The sequence below is a fragment of the Helicoverpa zea genome, chromosome 24, assembly GCF_022581195.2.
Source record: "Helicoverpa zea isolate HzStark_Cry1AcR chromosome 24, ilHelZeax1.1, whole genome shotgun sequence".
NCBI lineage: Eukaryota > Metazoa > Arthropoda > Insecta > Lepidoptera > Noctuidae > Helicoverpa > Helicoverpa zea.
In genome coordinates, this window is record NC_061475.1 from 9,130,024 (window position 1) to 9,153,435 (window position 23,412).

Consider the following 23,412-nt stretch of genomic DNA (forward strand, 5'->3'; position numbering starts at 1 on the left):
AAAAACTAACCTAATTAATTTGTTATCAATAGCGTATAATCTTAGTTATCTTTTAATCGAACTGTGAAATCACGACATTGAAGAATGTAGCGATAATAAAATGGTTTAAGTCACGTGTGTATGGGGAAAATATATAAAGATATACATATAACAATAAAAATAAATACATAAAACTATTTCCTAAGATATTTGTATTTTTTTCTGATAGAATAAGACCAGATTTTGAACTATAGAACATGGAGATAATTGTAATTTTTATAGGTATTTTTTCCCAGTTTAACAAAAACGACTTAGGCCCGGTAAAGTTAAAATTTGACCGATGTCAATTTTGACCACGGTTAATTTGACGTTTTTATTATGAAAATTTAACGTTCGTTAAGCTAACTGGTACTTCAACAACGCTTTTTGAATTAAAACCCTGTTAATTTTACTGTGACTAGAATTTAACCCTAACCTTGACGTAACTGAGCTTAGAACAACCGGGCCTTGGAGTTTCAACATTAACGATAACCATACCATTTTCATAATGGTTCAACTCACCCGAACAAAACTCACAAATAAAAGGGAAGCTTTACTAGCATTTGTTTTTTCATCACATTTCTAACAAAATCAAACGAACTAACTGTCGTTTCCATCAATATGACTTGATGACTGACGACTTGATGACACAATGACTTTATATAGGTACTTATAGATCTTAAGATATATTTTTTATTATTATTTTTAAGTTAGCCGTATTTATGTGGACGATTTTGTTGTTTATAGTTTTTCTTTGTTTGTGTGTTGCATGTTATTTTTGTTCGTTTTGTGGCGTCTTTATTTTAAAAGGGATAAATGTAAATTATAATATATGTATATTCACGGTATTGTAGAAGTCTCAATATTCCCTTCATAAGGGACCAAAATCGTCCACCGTACCTTATGAGTGTTACAATATCTGTGGCTTTGCTCACGTACAGTATGTCAAATTCCTATCTTTTGTAAGTAAAACGACATACAGATAAGTTATTGAATCCGTGGTAAGAGTACAGAGGTGTGTACAAGTGCTATCGAACTTATTTGACATTTATTACATACACATTATTCAAATTGATAAAAATATATCCAAATTATCAATAAGTATGCAATATATAAGACCCAAGTTGACCACCAAGATAAACGTCAGTTTTCTTAAAACAACTGTTTTCACTTAAAACAACAATTTTCATGTTTCAAACTAAACAGTGGTTTTAAGAAAAAGACTAAGAAAAAATGGTTACTTTTATACGGTTTGTGTCACCACTCCATTAAAGTTCTCTCAAAAGGGCTTCAGCGTGTTGGCTTCGGCCCCACGTTCGCCTCCCAAAAATCCGGGACTACAGTCCCGAGGTCTGGTAGAGCATCACAAAAGGGTAATAAATACGTATGTCGTATAGGTAGGAAATATGTCGTTTGCATGCTATTTGTTTATACGTTTGTGGCGTCTTTTGTTTTTTTATTATTATTATTTTAAAGGGGACTAATCTATCCACTGTAACCTTGAAGGCACTTTTACAGTGACCAAAGTACTCCTTCAAAATGGCACATGTGGATGCAAGACATTGAAATAATTTATTTATACGTTTGCAGAATTTACAATGGCGGACTTAACGCCTGAGGCGGTCTCTGCCAGTCTACCTTAGGGTGGTGATGAAATAGAAGGGAAATTAAGGTGTTTTTTTAATATGTAAATTAATAATGTTTCAGGTACCAAGCACATTGATAATACTGGTGTTAGGGATATACTTACTGCTAGGATTTTTGACGCAACTCGTAGAAGATGGTATGCCGTCGGTCGTGCCGGAGGCGAACGTTGCTAGAGATGTGAGTAACTACTTTTTATTCGTCAAATGTTATAGCATAGACATTACAAGAAAACATAAGCATGGATGAAATAGCGACAGGTAACAGGAACAATATGTATTACCCACAGATACCCCTCAAATTGAAGGGCAAAGTTTGCAAAACCGTAATTAGACCTGTATGTATCAGTGTTGGGTATTGAAAAAATGGGGTGAGAAAAGAATGAGCAATAGGTGATATATGATGAGGTGGATATACAGGGCGTGTCGTTCACAATCACATTAAATCCTATCGCATATACTTTATGATATTCTACAGCGAATTGTAAAAAAAATAACCTAATCCGAATCAGTGGTTCAACCACAGGAGTCATTTTTTGTTTTTATAATTTACAACATCATGTGTAAAGCTGAGATAAAGTTAGGAGTATCCAATGTTTTGATCAGTTGACAGCTGTCAGTTTTCAAGGGAAAATTTCAGTTGTTTGTAATGACTGACTTTTATATGGTGTTCTAATTTTCGCACATTTTTATTGTATTTACTTTGTTAAATTTTTTTCTTTATCTTTACTATCTTTATATACGTATTTTTCTTTTTTCTTTGTGTTCATCATCATTAATTTAAGAGCCAGCTCTTGTCGGTGCAGCTCCTTCCATTTACACCTATCTAGCGCCAACTCCTGAACTTCCTTATACGTCACGACGTTCACCTTTTCTTTAATTTGCTTGATGTAGCTATATCTTGGACGACCCCTTCCTCTCTTTCCTTCGACCTTCCCTTCCACGATGTTTTTTATAAAATCGTCGTGACGTATAAGGTGTCCTATCATTCTTCCTCTCCTATTCTCTATATTTTGCAATAGTTGCCTCTTAGTTCCTACTCTGTTTAGTACTTCCTCGTTAGTAACTCTTTCCGTCCAGCTAATTCTCTCCATCCATCATGTGTTAATCGATATAAATTCACCAGTATATTTTCGTCACAATCGCATTTGATTTAATGTAATTGTGAACGACACACCCGATATATGATGGATAGGGTGAGGAATGAAAATATTTGAAGGAGTCTGAGAGTCCCTGGCGCTAGCGCCAGGACGTGAATGTGTAAAACATGGGTAGATTTCCTGAAAAGGGAAATTAGAGTCAATATTAGTACGAAGTCTGACAGAGAAGAATTAAAAAAAAAATCATATTTCGCTGAACACAAAAAAGTTAGAACAGTATATAACCGTTTCAGAATTCAGACACATTCAGCGAAGAAGTAGCCTGGCGCTACCTAGACCGGATCATAGGCAAGGAGCCTCGCGTCTCCGGCACGCCGTACCATTTGAACCAAACTATAGATCTGAAGGCTATGATCGATGAGATTGCTCAGCAAGGCAACCAGCATGTTAGGACTGATTGGCAGATTGCTTCGGGTGAGTTTTTGTGAATCGACTTCACGAAAAGAAGTTGTCAATTCGGATGTACCATTTGAGTGGCAGGATCAAGTTTACCGACAACATAAACGTCCATTTTTCTTAAAACCAAAATTCATAGTAAAGTCGTTTTAAGAAAAGTGGCGTCTATTTTGTCGGTGAACTTGGGCCTTAAAAGTAAAATAGTAGTTTTCTGTTACCGTTTTTCGCTCTTTCTCGCATTCGGATATGTTATTTGAAACTAGCTTCTGCTTTGGTTTCACCTGTGTCCCGGTGGGAACTAAGTACTCTCGCAACCGTATAAAAAGCAACACGTAGCCTCTCCTAGTACCTAAAATGAAATATATTCAACTAAAGAAAACAACTTGTCATTGTCAGTTTTACCTATTAGTAAAGTAGACAGTTAGGAAACCTTTAAAAATAGTCTGTTTATATTCATAGTATCTCGGAGCTTAAAGAAGGCTAGTTATAAAAGCTCGTTTATTATTTCCAACAAGTTTTCTTTGTTTGCCTTTGTTCAGTTCTTATTTCTCAGAATTGCATTTCCTGAGCTCGTGTTAAGCCTTGGCAAAACGAAGCTCGCTTTTAAGCCTTTTTGTAGAAGAAGAAATGAATTTCCTTTCGCTCACTATTAGATTCTACTGGAATTGTTTGTCTTCAGGTTTATTTTTATACTTTTTCTGCTTTTTACCTGTACCTGTCGTGAATTTATGTTTAATTTATGTACAATGTTCTATATATAGCTTTAAAATATTTACCTATCCTTTCTTTAACAAACACAAGTGTGCAATAATTATGCACTATTCTTGTAAATATGAAAGTTACTTTATCTGTCATGTTTTCACGCCAAAACTTCTAAACTGATTTATAACTTGGTACACAGATAACCTAACCTTGATCCTTAGAAAGGACCTAGGCTACTTTTTACCTGGTTACACGAAGTGGTTCTCCCCGGACGTGAGTGGAACTGCGGGGAACAACCAGACCAATTGTTTATATACTTACATACATGTTTAGTATATATTTCTCTATCATCTTTTTTATCTTTCTTATGTATATATTTTTTATACATTTTCACATTTCAGGAGACTACTGGCACAACTCTTCGGCATCATTTTTCAACGTTTACCAAAACACATCGAATATTGTCGCCTTACTCGAGGGGGAGAGCGGGTTCCATAACAATGGAACTATTGGCAGCTCCATACTTGTCAACTGTCACTACGATTCTGTGCCTTTTGCGCTAGGTGAGAAGGTTCATTTTACGTTGTATTTTTATTTTTCAACGTGTATGAGTATCGAATATTGTCGCCTTACTCGAGGGAGAGAGTGGGTTCCATAACAATGGAACTATTGGCAGCTCCATACTTGTCAACTGTCACTACGATTCTGTGCCTTTTGCGCTAGGTGAGAAGGTTCATTTTACGTTGTATTTTTATTTTTCAACGTGTATGAGTATCGAATATTGTCGCCTTACTCGAGGGAGAGAGTGGGTTCCATAACAATGGAACTATTGGCAGCTCCATACTTGTCAACTGTCATTACGATTCTGTGCCTTTTGCGCTAGGTTTATTTTGAGTTGTATTTGGGAGATGTTTTGTTTAATTACCTAATTAATGGTTGATTGTGTTAGAGGACGTTAGGAAAAGAATATGAGGTTTTTAGAATTCTGTAAATGTTAAATGCCATGTGCCTGAAAAGATACAACGTTATTTTTTTATTGTAATAGTATAATATTTTAGCTAAAACTATTCTCATGTGAAACTGTTTTATTTTAATATCATTTTGTAGGCCCTTAAATTTATTACCACTTTATAGATTTTTATGTACAAATCATTCCCGCCGTTACTACATGGATCACAACACTCAAACAACTCACTGGACTCATCCTCTGGAAAGTGTGCCACAACCATGGCAAAGAGTTTCCACACCCCACCAAGGTCCACGATAATTGTTTTCAGTAAGTAAAAAATAATATTTACCTATTTCTAAATATTTTAGGAGCATCAGACAACGCGGCATTCTGCGCTATAATGGCAGAAACATTGACAAAGCTGTCTCGCAGCAAACAGAAACTCAAAAGGAACGTCATATTCTTATTCAATGGAGCTGAAGAAAATGGATTACAGGTAACAAACTATCTATCTATATTGGTACTCCATTTGAGTAGATGCTTAACTAGAGGACTATTTACACAAACAAAAAGAAATAAATAAACTACAGCTGAAAATAATTATTTCATTTGATTAAGGCCCAAGTTCACCGACAATATAAACGTCCGTTTCTTAAAACAACTTGAAAATTGGTCATGAAAATTCATAGTAAACAGTTCGGTGAACTTTAAATAGGTACTGTTATTATTGTATTTACATTGATTTTTAGTCGCATTTTATTTTTAAATTCAGTTTTTTAATAAAAAGTTCATAGGTATCAAGACTGTTATCTTTAGGTAAGTACCTACTCAAATGTAATTCATTATCATCGTCAGCCTTTTTATGTTATGATCCCACGTGCGTACTACGGCCTCCTCTCATACAGAGAAAGATTGACCGTTAATCACCACGCTTGCTCAATGCGGGTTGCTGATTTCAGACTTTAAATTCCAGATTTTCGCGCAGAAGCTAGGTAGCCATATTTTGCAAAATCACGTGAATTGAGAACGTGATAAGACATTACAGCATTTTATGTTTTTATGCGCCTAGATAATGTTTATTATAGTGCTATTAATAATAATAAAATATTCAATAAATAACTTGTGATAGTCAGATAAATATGTGATATCCGGGTTGTAGGAGGGCTTTCAATAATATTTGAATATTACGTTATTTTACAGTTATAATATCATTAATAGTTTCAGTAAATAATGAACAACCTGTAAATAACGTTGTTAGCTCTACGTACCCAAAGTATAAAACGGGACCTTATTACTAAGGGTCCGTTCAGACAGACCGGCTCGGAGAGGAGAGCAAATTCTTAACACGTTGAAAATTGAGTACTTAGTATTTGAAGTAAGGTTTATTTTTGCATGCGCACTGCTTTTGTCATTAAAAATGCTCGAAGGCGCTCGGTGTGAAATAATAAGAGGAGCCGACCGGCTCCGATCGGCTCCGATGGTGTACTTTTTCTCGGTCTTGCTGACGTTTGGCTCCAATTGCATCTCATGCAGCCGATCGCAGCCGATCGGAGCCAACTCCGGTCTGTGTGAAAAGAAAAATGGGCGCCGATGCTCTCCGAGCCGGTCTATCTGAACGGACCCTAAGACTTTGCTATCCATATGTTACGAGGCAGATTATGATAGTTAGAAAGTTCTAATTTTTACCGATGATAAATTGTTGTTACTTCTTCTTCGTCCTACTGCCATGTTCCCAATTTTATTTGCGGTCGGCGCAATATGTCATCCTCTTCCATTTTCCCCTGTCACTCGTCATACTGACACTCACTCCCTTCCTATTCATGTCATCTTTCGGGCAATCCATCCAACTTTTCTTAGGTCTTCCTCTTCCTCGTGTTGCTAAGACAACAAATAGGTACTAAAAACTAGAATAAAATATATATTTTTGTGGTCTACCGTACAAGAAACGTGTTTTTTATAGACAATGTCCAACACTCGCAGTTTTAGAAAATCTGCCTTGATGACATCATTGTATTAAAATCTTGACTATTATTAACACAGATGGTTTTTTCTATGGTTTGTAGGGTAGTCACGCGTTCCTGCAGCACCCGTGGGCGCGGGGCGCGGTGGCTGTCATTAACTTAGACGCCGCCGGGATGAACGGGAAACCTACTATATTTCAGGTAAACATAGATTTCAAGTTTTAAACGAGGTGAATTTTATTTAAAAATATTTTATTTTCTTTTGGCGATGAATAAATGTAAGTATGTGCCTACATATTATGTTATAATGTAGTTCATAATTCGATTTTATATTTCTCAAAAGTTACTTTTATTTTTAATTACTTAATCACGAGGACAACTAAAAATTGAACTATGTAATTGGTGTATTTTTTCACAAAATTACTTTTCATCCATGAATGTAATTTTGTACTGCATCTACTGAGACCAATTTTTTTAAGAAAAACAAATTGAACTCCCTCAATTTTGCTTGCCTATAAGTTATTTTCAACACATTAGGTGACTGACCCCAGGGTACTGAAAGCGTACCACAACTCGGCCCCCGTACCCAACGCGCAGAGCTTGGCTGAACTGCTGTTCTCGTCCGGCATGATACCTTCCGATACAGACTTCAGGATATGGAGGGACTTCGGTGGGATATATGGTGAGATTTATGTGATAGAAAATGTTTTTGTGAGGTAAAGTTGGGGAGATGTATTGGTATTCAGTGAGCATTATCTATGCATATTATGTTGGTATACTGTCTATCTATCTATATATGTATGTCTATGAGGATGGAAGGCGACCGAGAGGGAGACCATAGAAACGTTGGAGAGAAGACTTGGACAGCTTCCTCTCGGACTGGCCTCAAGCAGCGATGGATTGAGAAAAGTGGCTTTGGGGGAGGCCTTTGCCCAGTAGTGGGACAGCATAGGCTAAAAAAAATACTGTCTATAGAGACATTATAGAATTCGCACATATCGAAATGAAAAAAAAAAACCTTAAAAAAATCGTTACACCCCCAGCACTTTATTGAGTTTTGTTACAATTATTGCGAAAATTTTTGATGAAAACTGTTTCACAGTAAAAAAAAAAAGTTAAAATGAAGCTATATGTTCCAAAATTTTAACGCTTAATTACTTTTAGACAGCATTGTGTTTGTTCCATAATGTTAGATCATTTTGTATATTTATAAATTTTATTTAAGTACTTTTAACCCAATTTTCTATCCATATACCCTAAAATAGCCAGTATCTAAACTATCATGTATAATATTATACAACAGGAGTGGACATAGCATTCGTGAAGTGGGCGGCCGTGTACCACACGCGTAACGACAGGGCCGAGCTGCTGCAGCCCGGCGTCATGCAGGGCGCCGGGGACATGCTGCTCGCGTTCATCGCCGCCACTGCTGATATTGATGACCTGGATGATAAGGCAGGTACTTTAGTATACTCTACAATAGTGTACAGGAGTGAGGAGACAACGATTCCAGGTCGGGCAAGTGCCAATGCAACTTTTCTAAGTTTGTATGTCCTTTCTAAGTTGCTATATCTTGGACCCCAATCCGGATAGCACGTTAAACTGTAGGTCCCGGCTGTCATTGAACATCCTTGGCAGTCGTTACGGGTAGTCAGTCTTACCAAAGTATGATGGGGTTGCCCTAGCAACTGGGTTGAGGAGGTCAGATAGGCAGTCGCTTATAGTCAGATAGGCAGTCGTAAAAAGTGCCTTTATGTCAAACAATTTTATCGAATCGAAATTTCATTTTCGTTGAGTTTGAGTAATTTAATAAAATGATTTTTGGACTATTCTTTGATTTTTTTAGTCACAGTAGTGGTGTTTTTTCTTAAAGCCTATCTATTTGTTTGTTCACAGATCGAGCCGGAAGCGGCGGTATACTACGACTACCTGAACGTGTTCCTAGTATCGTACGCGCTGTACGCGTCCTACGTCATCGACGTGTTCGTGGCGCTGTGCGGACTGGGGAGTGTGGCATACTACGTGTGGCTTGTCGGACCTAGTTAGTATTGTTTTATATTTAATACTATCTATACTAATATTATAAAGCTGAAGAGTTTGTTTGTTTGAACGCGCTAATCTCAGGAACTACTGGTCCGATTTGAACAATTCTTTCGGTGTTAGATAGCCCATTTATCAAGGAAGGCTATAGGCTACTATTTTTTTATCCGGGTTCGTGCAGAGGTTCCCACGGGATGCGGGTGAAACCGCTGACAGAAGCTAGTTAGTTATACGAGTTACCCGTAGGTAGGTATACCCGTAGGTTGAGGAGGTCAGGTAGGCAGTCGCTCCTTGTGACACTCTGGCACTCAGCTGCATCCAGTTAGACTGGCAGTCGACCCCAAAATAGTTATGAAAAAGGCTCGGGAGATGAGTTCTATTAATGTACGCGTTGTACGCTTCGTACCTCATCGACCTAGTTAGTGTTTTATTACTATTTTTTACAGCTTTTGATACTGCATTTTGAATGCATAGTTATTATAGTAAAAAAGAAGAAGAGGTTAATTCCATATGACATGGACCCATATGACCCGGCTAGGGTCTAACCGTTAGACCACTAGTTGACTAGTTAATTATAACTATTTATTATTAATTTTCTCGTTTTATCTTGTACATGAGCTTTCATGTTTGTCCACCAGGATGGTCGACAGTACAGAAGCTGCTGGTAACAGCGCTGGGTCGGCTGGCCGCCATGCTGTGCGGGATCATAGCTGTCACTATATGTACTCTCATCATGGTCGCTACCACTGTGCAGATGAGGTAAGAAATACCTAGAAATCAATGCTAGATTTGAGATAAAAAAGTTTTTTATCTTTTGATGTAAATTGGATAAAAATAAAGGTTTATAGACTTTTTTTTATGAATACTGTACTCAATTTTCCATAATGCAACAGTGATGAAACCTATACTATAGAAAAGCTTTTTATTCCAATAGGTAGCAGTCAAATTCGATTTCAGAGCAAATGTGCCATCATATATTTAGAAGTACTTAAAATGAGTTTTCTACAGTCAGTGGTAGCTAGCACATGAATGTTATTTAAAAGCCCTTTTTTCCAGTAGCCAATTTGGAAAATTTGTGTACCAACGACTATTTACCACGATTGAAAAGGGTAATGTGTGTAATCCTCGAACACTACAATTTTACAATCTCTTAATTTTTTTAATCAAAAACCATACAAACTAGGGTAAACCACTAAAAGTAATTAATTTTCTAGATACCTGACGCAACCATGGCTAGTAGTACCATTATTTTGGATGCCATACCTCATTGTCGCAGTCGGTGCAGCACAGGCCTTTGATGCTTGGACGCTTAAGCGGGTAAGATTCATTCAATGTTAGTTGTTTATTATGTTAACCAAAGTACATCGAGGGAGTATGTAGCTGAAGAATGTAAGGCATAATATGTATAGGGGGAGTACATAAGGAAATAGGGGAGTACATAGAGTGTACATAAGGAAATAAATACGGGAGTTCATAAGATGTACATGGAGGAGTACATATAGTGTACATAAGGAAAAATATAGGTGTCCCTTCGTCCAGCATACTCACCATGGAATCCTGATATTTCATGAATGTCAAAAAACTGTTCTGAAATAGTGCTAAATAGTGCCCAAAGGAAAAAAATAGTGCTCTTGTACTTGCGAAGATATAGCCATAGTTCGATGAGTATGCTGGACGAAGGTTTCGCCCAGCATACTCACCTCCGTCCGGAGAATCTGTATACGCTTCAAACATAATTCATACTTCAAAAAATAGTTCCCAAATAGTGCCAAACGGTGCCCAAAAAGAAAAAACAGTGCTCGAATAACTTCGGAGTTATAGGCTTCGTTCAGTGAGTATGCTGGGCGTAGGTTCTACGCCCAGCATACTCACCTCAGTGCGCGAATATCGAACGAGCTATAGGTACAATTTACGTCTCAAAAAATTGTGCTTGAAATAGTGCCCAATATCAGTCCAATTTTTGCTTGACTTTTGACCTAGAAAACCATTAAATTTGATTGTAAACTTCTACATACATTACATTGAGTACAGTCGAATACAATATTATTAACTTTCTTTCTAACAATTTTTGTCTTGTGTAAATTATTAATTGTCTATGTAAGGGAGTATTTACTTTAGAATCGCAATATTATTAATTACACATTATTTTAATAATACTTTATAATAATATGATTAAGCCTTCGCGCGTCGCATGGGACCCCGGTAGCTAGGAACAATGATTTTATATATTTTGTCTAGATCACGGCGCTTGAAGGATTAAGATATCAAATGAAGTAAATCATGCATGAAAAATAAAGTTGCTGTTATTAATGCTTACATTACAACTGACAAAATTATTCAAAATAATCATTTTCCGGATCAAGGACGGTACCACAACGTTTACGGAATTGACCTGTATTCCTCATGTGATAAAGTTCAATATAGTGTGGCAGTAATGGATGCACGTACGGTCAATAGGTATGGGGCTTACGACGCGCGGCGCCCGCGACGCAAATGAATATGTATAAGTTTAAATACTAGATGGCGCTGCCCTAACATCTTACGATTATTAGACAAGACTGATCTGTATTTTGAAGGTGATAAGGGTCCATTTTGTGTCACAAAGCGAAGCGCGAGTTAACTAGAATTCTGATTACTTTGGCCCTTTAAATAGTAATAAATAACGTAAGTAATTAAAATGTTTTTTATTGCTAAACCTTTCATTGATGAAACTATTGGAAAGAGTTTTAAAAATTTGTATAACTATGTCACAGTACTAGTTTTGACTGGTTATAAGTTTTGCCTGCAACATATATACAAAAAGAAACTGTATAATTTCCTTTTTACAATTTTTCAAGATATTAATTTTATTGGCTGCAAATGACTGTTTTTATTCAGACAAACACAATGCAATGAAGTAATAGACTTCGTTTACGCTTAAAGTTTCATTCATTTATTATTATTTATAAAATATATAATAATGCATTTAATCGAAAGTTTTTGACATGTGAGAAAATACCATAATTATTTCCAATAACATGAAGTCTACAATTAGAAAGTTTAATATTTTTGTCCAAAAACATGTGTCGACGACTGTACCCCATTTTACGTTAGTATGTAGAAGTTTACAATCAAATTTAATGGTTTTCTAGGTCAAAAGTCAAGCAAAAATTGGACTGATATTGGGCACTATTTCAAGCACAATTTTTTGAGACGTAAATTGTACCTATAGCTCGTTCGATATTCGCGCACTGAGGTGAGTATGCTGGGCGTAGAACCTACGCCCAGCATACTCACTGAACGAAGCCTATAACTCCGAAGTTATTCGAGCACTGTTTTTTCTTTTTGGGCACCGTTTGGCACTATTTGGGAACTATTTTTTGAAGTATGAATTATGTTTGAAGCGTATACAGATTCTCCGGACGGAGGTGAGTATGCTGGGCGAAACCTTCGTCCAGCATACTCATCGAACTATGGCTATAACTTCGCAAGTACAAGAGCACTATTTTTTTCCTTTGGGCACTATTTAGCACTATTTCAGAACAGTTTTTTGACATTCATGAAATATCAGGATTCCATGGTGAGTATGCTGGACGAAGGGACACAAATATAGGGCAGTTCATTAAGTGTACATACGGAAATTTATAGGGGAGTACATAAAGTGTACATAAGGAAATACATAGGGGAGTACATAGAGTGTATATAAGTAAATACATATGCGAGTTCATAAAGTGTACATAAGGAAATACATAGGGAAGTACATAGAGTGTTCATAAGGAAATACATAGGGGAGTACATAGAGTGTACATAAACAAAATACATAAATTTTACATAAGGAAATACATGGGGGTGGACATAGAGTGTACATAAACAAAATACACAAAGCGCACATAAGGAAATACATAAAGTGTACATAGGGAAATATATAGAGGAGTACAGAAAGTGTACACAAGGAAATACATAAAGGGGTTCTTAGAGTACATACTGTACATAAGTAAATACATAGGGGAGTTCATAGAGTGTACATAAGAAAATACATAGGGGAGTTCATAAGGCCATACACACCCATAGCGGGATGAGATTATTTGATGAATTCCCAACAAAAAAGTTCATCCTATACTTAGAAGAACCGGTTTATACCCTACATACTTGTTAAAAGCTCCCATCGGACTATGAGAGTGAAGGAATAGTGAGTGCACCTGTATCTGCGCAAATGCTCGTGCACTATAATATGTCCTGCGCAGCTGGCTGATCTCCGTAAATGAGAACTGCCGCCGTGGCCGAAATCGGCCGTGAACGCCATTACTTGTTAAAAATAAGTTATTTTTCCTAACAGAATGGTTTAAGTCGTTCCTTGCGCTGCGTGCAAGCTATGGCCGCCACCCGTCTCCTGCTATCCTGCACGTTGCTAGTACTATGCTGCATCCCGCCGCTGACGTCGCTGCGGTACTTGTTCAGCGCACCGCTCTTCGTGCTGTCGGGTACCGCCGTACTGTCGCTCACTGCTGTACGATATGTGGCGCTTAGAGGTCAGTCATGATGATGATGATGATGGATGTCGGAGGATGATGATGATGATAGATGTTGGGGGATGATGATGATGGATGTTGGGGGATGATGATGATGGATGTTGGGTGATGATGATGGATGTCGGGGTATGAAGATGATGGATGTTGGAGGATGATGATAATGGATGTTGGGTGATGATGATGCGGCTGTATTTTTGAACTAATATAGTTATGATTATTTTATCAAAAATTGAATTTTTAGGCGCTGTTTTTTGTAATTTTTGTCATTGAAAAACTGCCGATTTTCACCCTTCTTTAAAATAAATGATTTTAATATTTTTCCCTAGGCTGGCAACACCTAATCCTCGAGATATGCCTATCCCTCCCATCGGTAATGCTAATGTTTTTCCTCGCGTTACGCTTAGACGCTCAGATCTTACCCACCACACGGTATCGAAGCAATAGTATCGATATCGTACTCATTAGAGTATCGAAACAAAAGTATCGATACTTCAAGGTATCGAGTACTTTTTTAGATCAAAATTTGCTAGGTCAATATCAGTCAGTAAATAATGTCAGTTTTACTTCAGTTCAGCAGGACATAAAAAGAAATGGTATTGGTACACTTTAATAGAAAAATGGAAAATGGAATGAATGAAACAAATCGAAAATGTAGCAAAAGGAAACAATATTAAGGTATTTGAGGTATACTAAAAACTAGCAGTGTCCCACAGTTTCACCCGCGTAGTAGATTAAAGATCCCATTCCTCCTCCGTACAGTCACTTAAAAATAGAAGTTTGTTGAGCCTTTTTGGAGATAAGTGGTTTCGAATTTTTGTGATGGTACTTCCTGCTTTAGAAAAAAATCGTTCTGAAGGTACTGACGTCGCGGGGATTGATATATATTTTCGTGCCAATTTATATAATTTTGGGAATACTACTTTCATATCTTCCCATTGTTTTAAGGGATCTACTGAAAGTAGCGAAACCTGTGCCGATAAGTAGTAGTGAGCTAGAAAGCGCTGTTAAATAAAATTCTTCATTCGATACGATACCTGGGAAAAAGTACTTATTGAGTAAAAGTATCGAATGCAAAGTATCGAGTACAAAAGTATCGGTATCGAACTGGAATGTACTCGATACCATAAAGCATCGATACTTTTTTCGTGTCCCTAGTCGGGCAGTGATATACCGGACTATACGGTCGCCATGGTGATGGATGTTGGGGGATGATGATGATGGATGTTCGGAGATGGTTATGATGAATGTTGGGGTATGATGATGATGGATGTTGGGGATGATGAGGGATGTTGGGGGGTGATTGGGTGAAAATGATGGATGTACCCAGGTTGATTTATTGATTTTTTTTTTCGCAGGCTGGCAGCACCTAATCCTCGAGATATGCCTGTCCCTCCCGTCGGTAATGCTAATGTTTTCCTTGGCACTACGGCTGGATGCTCAGATGTTACCCACCATGGCTCGGTCTGGGAGTGACAAGCCGGATTACACGGTCGCCATGCTTAATGTGGCTTTGGCTATTATTGTTTCTACTACTATTGTAAGTATTAGTTTATTATATTCCACGTCTCGGGTTTAGTTGTTACTGCTGCGCATGAGGCTTCGGGTTCAATTCCCGGACCGAAATAGGTTTGTAACTGGAGCTTTGTAGGTTTTAGAAACTTTCATAAAGAAAAAGAGTCTGGAAGATGTGTTACCCAGATTTAGTTTAACTAAATAAATATTTTTTTAATGGACTCAATGGTTGAAGGTCCTTTGGAGTATCAAAGAAAGCAGACAAAGAAGCAGTTTTTTATGTGATAAAACTGCCTCTCATCAAGTCGATCGTGAAAACACTTTTATATGCGTTGAATTCTTTCTTGCTATCTTTTTTATCTATAACATACCTATTAAACCACCTGGCCTGAAGTAATATATATTGCGTTATACCTTCACCCTCCCATTGCAAAACAAAAATGCAACTTCATCATCATCATCATCATCAGCCTATCGCAGTCCACTGCTGGACATAGGCCTCTCCAAGTGCACGCCACTGAGATCTATTTTCGGCTTCTCGCATCCAGCTCCTGCCAGCCGCCTTGCGCAAGTCATCACTCCACCGTGCCTGAGGACGTCCTACACTACGTTTGCCGAGGCGTGGTCTCCACTCTAGAACTCGTTTACCCCAACGGTTATCGGTTCTTCGGCTAATATGGCCAGCCCACTGCCACTTCAGCTTGCTGATTCGGTGGGCTATGTCGATGACCTTGGTTCTCTGACGGATTACCTCATTTCTGATGCGATCCCTCAGAGAAATGCCGAGCATAGCCCTTTCCATAGCCCGCTGAGCGACTTTAAACTTGTGAACCAGCCGTACCGACAGTGTGAAATGCAACTTATTTTTCCAATAACTTTAATCTTCCATATATTTTCCCACAGTCGGGACTCGAACTACTATTCTCCCGCAAGCGGCTATGGATGGTGTTGTCATTTGTGGGCGCAATCTGCGTTGTTCTGATGTTTATACCCTTCAACCCTTATGATGAGGACAGCACGTCGCTTCAGAGACATTACTGGTTTGTAAGTATAGACGGATTTACACGAACAAGCTTTTTTTTTCAAAAAATATCGACTTCTATATATCATGCTGACAGTTCTTGCGGACTAAACTATGTTACATATAATACTTACATTTATATATATATATATTTTTTTATTTGTTTCTTATATAAATATTCACATAGGTTAATAACTAAAAACTTTGTAAAAGCGAGAAATAAAAGGCTTATTTATTTATTATTTTATATATCATGCTGAAAACCGCATCAAAAAGTTTATTCAAACTCGGCTGCAAAACAGCACTTTTCGAACGTCAGAAAGGACATTGTTCCGGCTCCATACATGTTCTGCCTAAGAACCGTTCGAATGGAAAGTGACTTCTATAAACTCTTAAAATTATATGGAATCCTATGAAATAAGTTTTCACGAACGGACACTTCAGGAAACTAAAATAATTACGAAAAAAGTTAATATTTTGAGGTTATAAATAAAAAATAACCAAGCTTGCGTGAAATATCAGAGTAGTATTATCAAACTACACTATACAAAAAATCAACAATACTATGTACAGCTCTATATGTTCTCTTCTAGATCTAGGAAAAGACTACTCTACTAGATACTAGGAAAAGAGATAGTAAATAGTCAAGTTTAAGATAATTCTTTGACAATGATCATTTTATAAAGTTGCATTTTCTGTCTGTCCCTTTGAATGCTTTAGATCTTTAAAACTACGCAATGGATTTGGGTGCGATTTTTTTTAATAGATAGAGTAGGTCAAGAGGAAGGTTTACACCAAGGTTTTACATTGCCACCGTGCGAAGACGGGGCGTGTGACTAGTTTTCATAAATGCTTAGAATTTTTATGAAAAACAACTACCTAAACGCTTTTGCTTTCAACGTTACGTTTCTTAATATATAGTGAATCCACTTTGGATTTGTGATAAAACGCATAAGTTTCCAAAATGGAAGAGTTCCATTCACCACAATTCATAAAATATCGATATTATTACGATGGAGAATTATTTATTTAAATGATTGTTACTACTTTTATATTAGACAGTTACCTAGCTATCTACATGCCATAAGGCGGGAATCGAACCCGCGGTCTATTACCAAGAAGGCACAGACCATACTAAAAATGTCATTACCACACAAAATAATTTAACAGTTAAAGTAAGGTTTACCAATAACAATGAAAGAGGTTTTCGAGGATGTGCAATAAAAACAATATTTATATTCAATTAAAGGTTTTTAATCATCAATATTTCTCAATAATATATCTAAGAACTGAGCTTTGGTATCTCGCCCAGCTTAAATACCAGATAATAGTCATTATGTGGGCACAACAGCCCACTGTTCTACGCCCAACGATACAATTGCAACAGTATGCCTGATGGTAGGAGCTTCTTACAAAGTACACAATTGCGTCCAACAGTGCATTGCATCTTATTATGCTCGACTGCTTCAGACCAACACGTCGTACATATAAGGTCATGAGCTTCAACCTGTAGTAATAAATACAAAAAATCATTAGTAAATATCAAGTAACTTGCAATTGTGGCAATTGATTTGAAAACCGAGAAATTGTGTGCTTATGAAAACATAAGTAGGTAGTAACATTCTTATCAAAATTAGAAAAACACTTTCGTAGACCACTTACCATACGGGGAACAGTCCATTGTTGTATGCAACGAAGTATATCTTCGTTTTCTAATACCAAAGAACCTCCAGCAGATCCACAATTTATACAATATACTATATTCTGCATCCATTGTTGTAATTATAATATAACTAAATTCGATCACAGACAGAGCAATATCCGAAAATGCTAGTAAAATCCAGTTCTTTACACAAAGCCGAGTCTACCAAGTACGCAATCTAATCGGAGTCCGTAATCAAGCCAAAGTTGTTAGAATAAAACCATGAAACGCATAGAAAATCACAAAAGAAACGATAGTCGCAAAGCAATCAAACCAATCAAACTGACTTCTAGCAAACTGACTGAAGTACACCAGTGTTGCCAATTACGAAAACTATAATCCTACTCGAATGCCAAGCTAGAAATTCGCGATTCGCTCAAAACCATCTTAAAACATTATACAGAATACTAGCTTTTTTCTAGCTAGTCAGTTTAGGTATTTAAATGAATAAAGTGTTACCAACTATAGTTCGGCCATTCAGAGAATGCGTTCCTGACACGTCGCGATTGAACTGACGACGTAACTTTGCAATGGCGTTGCAGTTACGATAAAAATATTTTTGCTGGTTGTTTACCGTTTTAACAATTGAGGAGCATTAAAACAACATTATTATATCAATAATCAATGAATGGTATAATTTTGTGCCAAACTGAGTGTCAAATAACTTGGTAAACAATATTTTTCTAAATCTATACTGCGCTATTACAAGGTTATGTCAGCGGTTTATATTTTGTAGTGCTGTGCTAAAAATAACAGGCAAGTATCGTAATCTGTTCTTATACAGTTATAATATAAAATAATACGTTTTGATTTTCTTTTTAAGAATTGGAAAATAATGGACTATAAGACTTAATTATAACTTTTATGAAATATAAAAATAAAACTATGACCAAACCGCATTTTTATACTTAGATTAAAAATGGTAACCCCAAATGGCGTTATGGGCCGCCATTTTGTGACGCTAAAACAGTCGTCCGTTGTCGTTTCGTGCGCATAGACCACGTTTTTCAAGTGTTTTCGATCTGTTTTTATTTGATTACCCGGCTTTTGTTAGACCGAGATATCAGGATTGATTCTGTTATTGATAATAATATAATTATACATGTAGGCGAAGATGATGATGAAGACACCACCTCCTCAAGCAAATCGGAGTCTGATTAATATTCTGTTCGCACATTCAATTCAATGTACTTGTAACAAAGAATAAATAAAACAATTTTATTATATGAATATTACCTTTTTTTGGTTTCCACTTAAATAACTAAAATATAAAACAAATGATTCCGCCAATTTAAAACGAAAATAATCTTAAAATAATGCGGCGGTTCATTTTGAAGGAACGGTAACGAACTCAGTGTTATGTTGTGCCCATCACTAGTCGTGACTAACTGATAGGTGTCAGGAACGCATTCTCTGAACGGCCGAAGTATAATTTTAATAACCGACTTCGGAAAGTAGGTTCTCAATTCGATCCGTATTTACCGAAATCCCGAAAACTTCCGAAACTGGCAGCACTGGCTGACGGAAACATTTTATAAGGCATCAATAATTGTGACCCTACTTTTTATTTGGAATTTATTTATTTGAAGTGTCCGTGGAATACTAAAATATGTTTCAAACAATATAAAAATAAATAAAAATTATAGTATAATTTATATTCACATCGGTTCTTAGGCCAAAATTGAACAATGTCCTTTACAAAAGACAGCCCCCAAAACGCCCACCCTTCACTATCACACAAAATATACCAAACGACAACCTACCCGAATCTATCAAATTCACCTTCCGCTATTGTGATCAGGTTGGAAATCTATTGAAGAAATTTGACAGGTGCTGTCCATCTGTGCCTGTCACAAGAGGCTAAAAAAATTACTTAATGGCTGCTTTCGATTGTGGAATCCAATTTCGAATCCACAATGTGGATTCGAAATTAGAATGAGGGAATCGGGATTCAAACTTCTTTGCATTCATAAAATAAGGTGTTAAACTTAAAAACAGCAGAATATTTGGTCAAAAAAGAGACTCAATTTCTTATTATTTTTTCCTATAGCATTCAGAAATAGTGTCATTCGACTACAACAACGCGACAACATCTCGTGCGTCCGGCGTCGTGGTCACCAAGCACGATCCCTACAGCACGCAGCACGTGCTGCCCGCGCTGGCTGCGCAAGGGTACCATGTTAACGCCTGGGAGGACTTTACTGCCGACTGTGAGGACCAAGTGTACTGTGGCCTGCCGCTGTTTAGAACCAGCTTTGGGAGGTTTTTGTAAGTATATTTTCATGTTTGATGATAGTTAATGATACTCTGGCAATGTTATATTAAAGTTATGGGTATGACTTTTATGAAAGTATGGCCCGTCTTCACCGACAATATGAAAGTAGGTTTCTTTTAAATAACAGTTCGTTTTGAAACTTGAACGTGAAAGTAAACAATTGCAATATACCAGTTAGGTACCAGAACTTCCCTCAGAGAGTTGTTTAAAGAAATTGGTATTCTCACTGTGGCATCACAGTTCATCTTTGCCAACATACTGTATGTTAGACAGAACTTACATTTATATACCAAAAAAAGTGAAGTCCATAGCTTTAATACTAGAAATAAGCATAAACTGTGTGTACCCTATCACCGGCTTCATAAAGTGCATGACTCATTTATGGGTTTAGGTATTCGTTTTTATAATAAACTTCCTCTGAACTTACTAGAACTGCCGTTTAATAAATTCAAAGTACAAATTAAGGCTGTTCTTATACAAAAGGCATATTATACCATCAACGATTATATGAATGATAAAAATAGCTGGTCGCCATGAAAAACGCAAGACAGCTACATTATTTAGATAATTTTAATTTCTCCCATATAATCGCTAAATGACAAAATTGTATTATTATTATTTAATTTTTTTAAAGGTTTTAAATTTTTGACACATTAGATACATTCATTGTATTTATTTATTTTTATTTATTTTTTTGCTTTGGATTTTAGTAAATAAGGACCACTACTTAGCGCGAACTATAAATTTGATCTTGATAATGAGTTGTGTAGCAGTGAGTACGTCATGCTCCCTTAGACGGCACTGCTTGCGGTAGCGTCGGTGGTCGGGTTGCCTCCCTCCCTCAAAAATGTGCGAGGGGGGCGATGGCTGATCCTCGCGTTATGCTCGTGAATGGGTGCTGCTTGTGGTGCCAGGTCGTCTTACTGACTATATAATTGTTTTAATTTTGTAAACTCTTTTTATTTTATTTATGTTCTGGCTGAGCGGTCTAATTTACTAGATTACAATATAATAGCACATGCAGGTGGGCACTCTCTTATATCCTATTAAGTGTAAATAATTGGAGGCTATAATTTTAATCTTATCAAACATATTCAATGCTTGAGTTAGTTAAGGTATGTAGGGCGAGTGCTAGCTAGCATGTGGTGGTTGTATAAATATTTTTTTACTGTTATTGTAAATCAATATTGCATATTGTCTTACATTGTATACAAATTTTTATATCAAACAATATTTAAGGTTCTTCCAACCTACAGACAGACATGTGTTGCTGGGGAGTTTGTTGCGCCACTTCTTCTTCCCAGCAATAACACATAGGAAGTGGTGAAGGGTGGGCGTTTTGGGGGCTGTCTTATGTAAATTCCTGACGTTCAAAAAGTGCTGTCTTGCAGCCAAGTTTGAATAAATGATTTTTGATTTTGATTGATTGTTTTATGAAAAAGGTCGGTGAACGTCGGCTTAAACAGTAAAATTATACAATACCTAAATAGTTAGATATTCAAGTTATATGACATTTTTACATAAAGAATCCCAAAAATTTAGGAAATTAATATTGATACTGAGATTACATATCTCGTTTATTTTATATTGAGCAAACTTAAAAATAATGTATAAAATACTTGCATGTACTAATACTACATATATCTACTAATATGTAACTTGTGTTTCTTTTTCTAAAAGAATTTATTTATTTGTCACCTTAGGAAGCATGCTCTGTTCTTGAACACGGGTCCGCCGGCCGCGTTCAGCCCGCCCGTCTCACTCAACGTCACGGAAAGAGTTTGTCAGTCCAATGTCTGTACTTACAAGTTCCAGTTTACGGGTAAGTGCATTTTATGGTAGAATAATAAAGTACCTAATTTAAAAAGTTTCAAGTATTTTCGAAGTGAAAAAAGTTGAACTTTTAAAAAATACGGCACAATAGCTATTTTTGAAATATTTTTTAGATTCCCTTTTCTTCGTTAGTCCGGTGAAAACCGCAGGAAACATCTAGTTAATGGGGCTAACGCCATAACTAATTCTAGCTCTAATCAAAATAAACTTCATCACCGGTAGACATGTTTTTGAAAAACCAATTACGCAACCCTAAAATTACACAGTTGCACTTACTGGAAAATAACGTCAACAACCCATTTTTTATTATATTTTTCCCAAAATTTTCTTACAGGAGCAAACCACAACCTCTTCACATTCTGGCCACGTGACAACGTGACGGTCTCCTCCTGGTCGCTGAACTCAGCTCCTCAAGTGAGCTTCTACCAGCGCGGCCGGCCGGTGTACGCGCTGACCCACTCGCTAGCCACGTATAGCGGCGCTGCCTCCGTGTTTCATATGGAAGTCAGGTTTAATGTGAGTTGAAAAAATTATAATATTTCATACAAAAATAAAAACGTAAGGTTTCAAAGTAATCCTCCGCGCCAATGTTAAGGAAACATTGTGCTTTAAGTAAACTGTTGTGGACAACAAGCTTATTTGAAAAATAAAGGTCTTTAGTTTCTTTGTCGCTTCTTCTCCATGAACCCACTTTTTGGAACCGTGCAACTTTTAACTTTTCTTTTCGACAGAGCTTTTAGAGGCTAATAAAAGTTTACATAGTTTGAGTTAGATTTAAAGGTATTTTCACCGACAACATAAGCTTAAGCTATTTTCACCGACAATTTTCTTACTAATGATCATTTTAACATTCAATTTTTAGGTAAACACTTGGTTAAATCAGCTAAAGGGTCCAATGTCTACCCCCGGTAAATAGTTTACGATCGTTTTTCCGTCCTATTCGAAATTCCATGGTTGGCATTATATGTTTATGTCATTTTTGACGAGAGAACCATTTAAATAATATTAAAATTCCATTATTTTTTCACCAGGTACCACAATCTCTTCAATCTCAGCCAATAGTGGATGTTTCCCACCACTCGCACAAGATCTACCATCCCGAGGAGTTCACAGCGGAATACAAGAACATACTGCAAGCGATGCCGCGATATTTCAATATAGCCACCTTCCTTAGCTTCAGGCATAATTATGTGTTCTAGTCATCAGTTCGTTTAATAGTATTTTGGACTTTTATTTATGTAAAGGGAGTTTTTTTTTATTAAAGTTGAAAATGATGTGACGGTTTGGGTGAAAAGTGGACCAATTTTGACTTAAAAAAATGTTTTCATGTTAATGTTCACAACAATATACAATGTGTAAAATTATTTAACTTACAGAACTCAGCGATGTGTGAAATAATTAACTATTTTATTATTATTAGGATATCTCCGTGTGTGTTGTATGAAAGTTTTATACGTATGGGATTGTTATTAATTTATTTTTAGAATTTATTTTTAAAGTTATTTTAGGTACCTAAGTATACGTAAGAATTGACCAGTGAATAAATAGTTTTATTTTTTAATTTAAAACGTGTTTTATTTATTGTTAATGAATAAAAATGTAGTCCTAAGATCGTTTCCTTGTGAAAATAAGCTCTTTGTAAAAAAGTAAAGAGTGTTTATTCAGGATTATTAGACAACAGTTTTCAGGTAC

At 36.5% G+C, this 23,412-nt stretch overlaps 1 protein-coding gene across 5 annotated transcripts in view; it reads left to right on the forward strand.

The window, feature by feature from the left end:
* The window catches only part of LOC124642442 (endoplasmic reticulum metallopeptidase 1-like), a 32,454-nt gene extending 9,166 nt beyond the window's left edge, over positions 1–23,288 (forward strand). For 4 of the 5 annotated variants that reach the window (XM_047180860.1, XM_047180861.1, XM_047180862.1 and 1 more), the window contains 18 exons: positions 1,726–1,842; positions 3,055–3,235; positions 4,321–4,408; positions 4,569–4,642; positions 5,237–5,364; positions 6,932–7,030; positions 7,367–7,511; positions 8,133–8,284; positions 8,726–8,870; positions 9,508–9,628; positions 10,084–10,186; positions 13,185–13,377; positions 14,733–14,914; positions 15,793–15,933; positions 19,663–19,880; positions 21,591–21,709; positions 22,055–22,236; positions 22,752–23,288. In XM_047180860.1, the coding sequence (XP_047036816.1) occupies positions 1,726–1,842; positions 3,055–3,235; positions 4,321–4,408; positions 4,569–4,642; positions 5,237–5,364; positions 6,932–7,030; positions 7,367–7,511; positions 8,133–8,284; positions 8,726–8,870; positions 9,508–9,628; positions 10,084–10,186; positions 13,185–13,377; positions 14,733–14,914; positions 15,793–15,933; positions 19,663–19,880; positions 21,591–21,709; positions 22,055–22,236; positions 22,752–22,919 (2,556 nt within the window). In that variant the 3' untranslated portion in view covers positions 22,920–23,288. Of the gene's footprint in view, positions 1–1,725; positions 1,843–3,054; positions 3,236–4,320; positions 4,483–4,568; positions 4,643–5,236; positions 5,365–6,931; positions 7,031–7,366; positions 7,512–8,132; positions 8,285–8,725; positions 8,871–9,507; positions 9,629–10,083; positions 10,187–13,184; positions 13,378–14,732; positions 14,915–15,792; positions 15,934–19,662; positions 19,881–21,590; positions 21,710–22,054; positions 22,237–22,751 lie in introns of all 5 variants that reach the window. The other variant, XM_047180859.1, reaches the window with a different exon arrangement.
* The last annotated feature ends 124 nt before the right edge of the window (positions 23,289–23,412 follow it).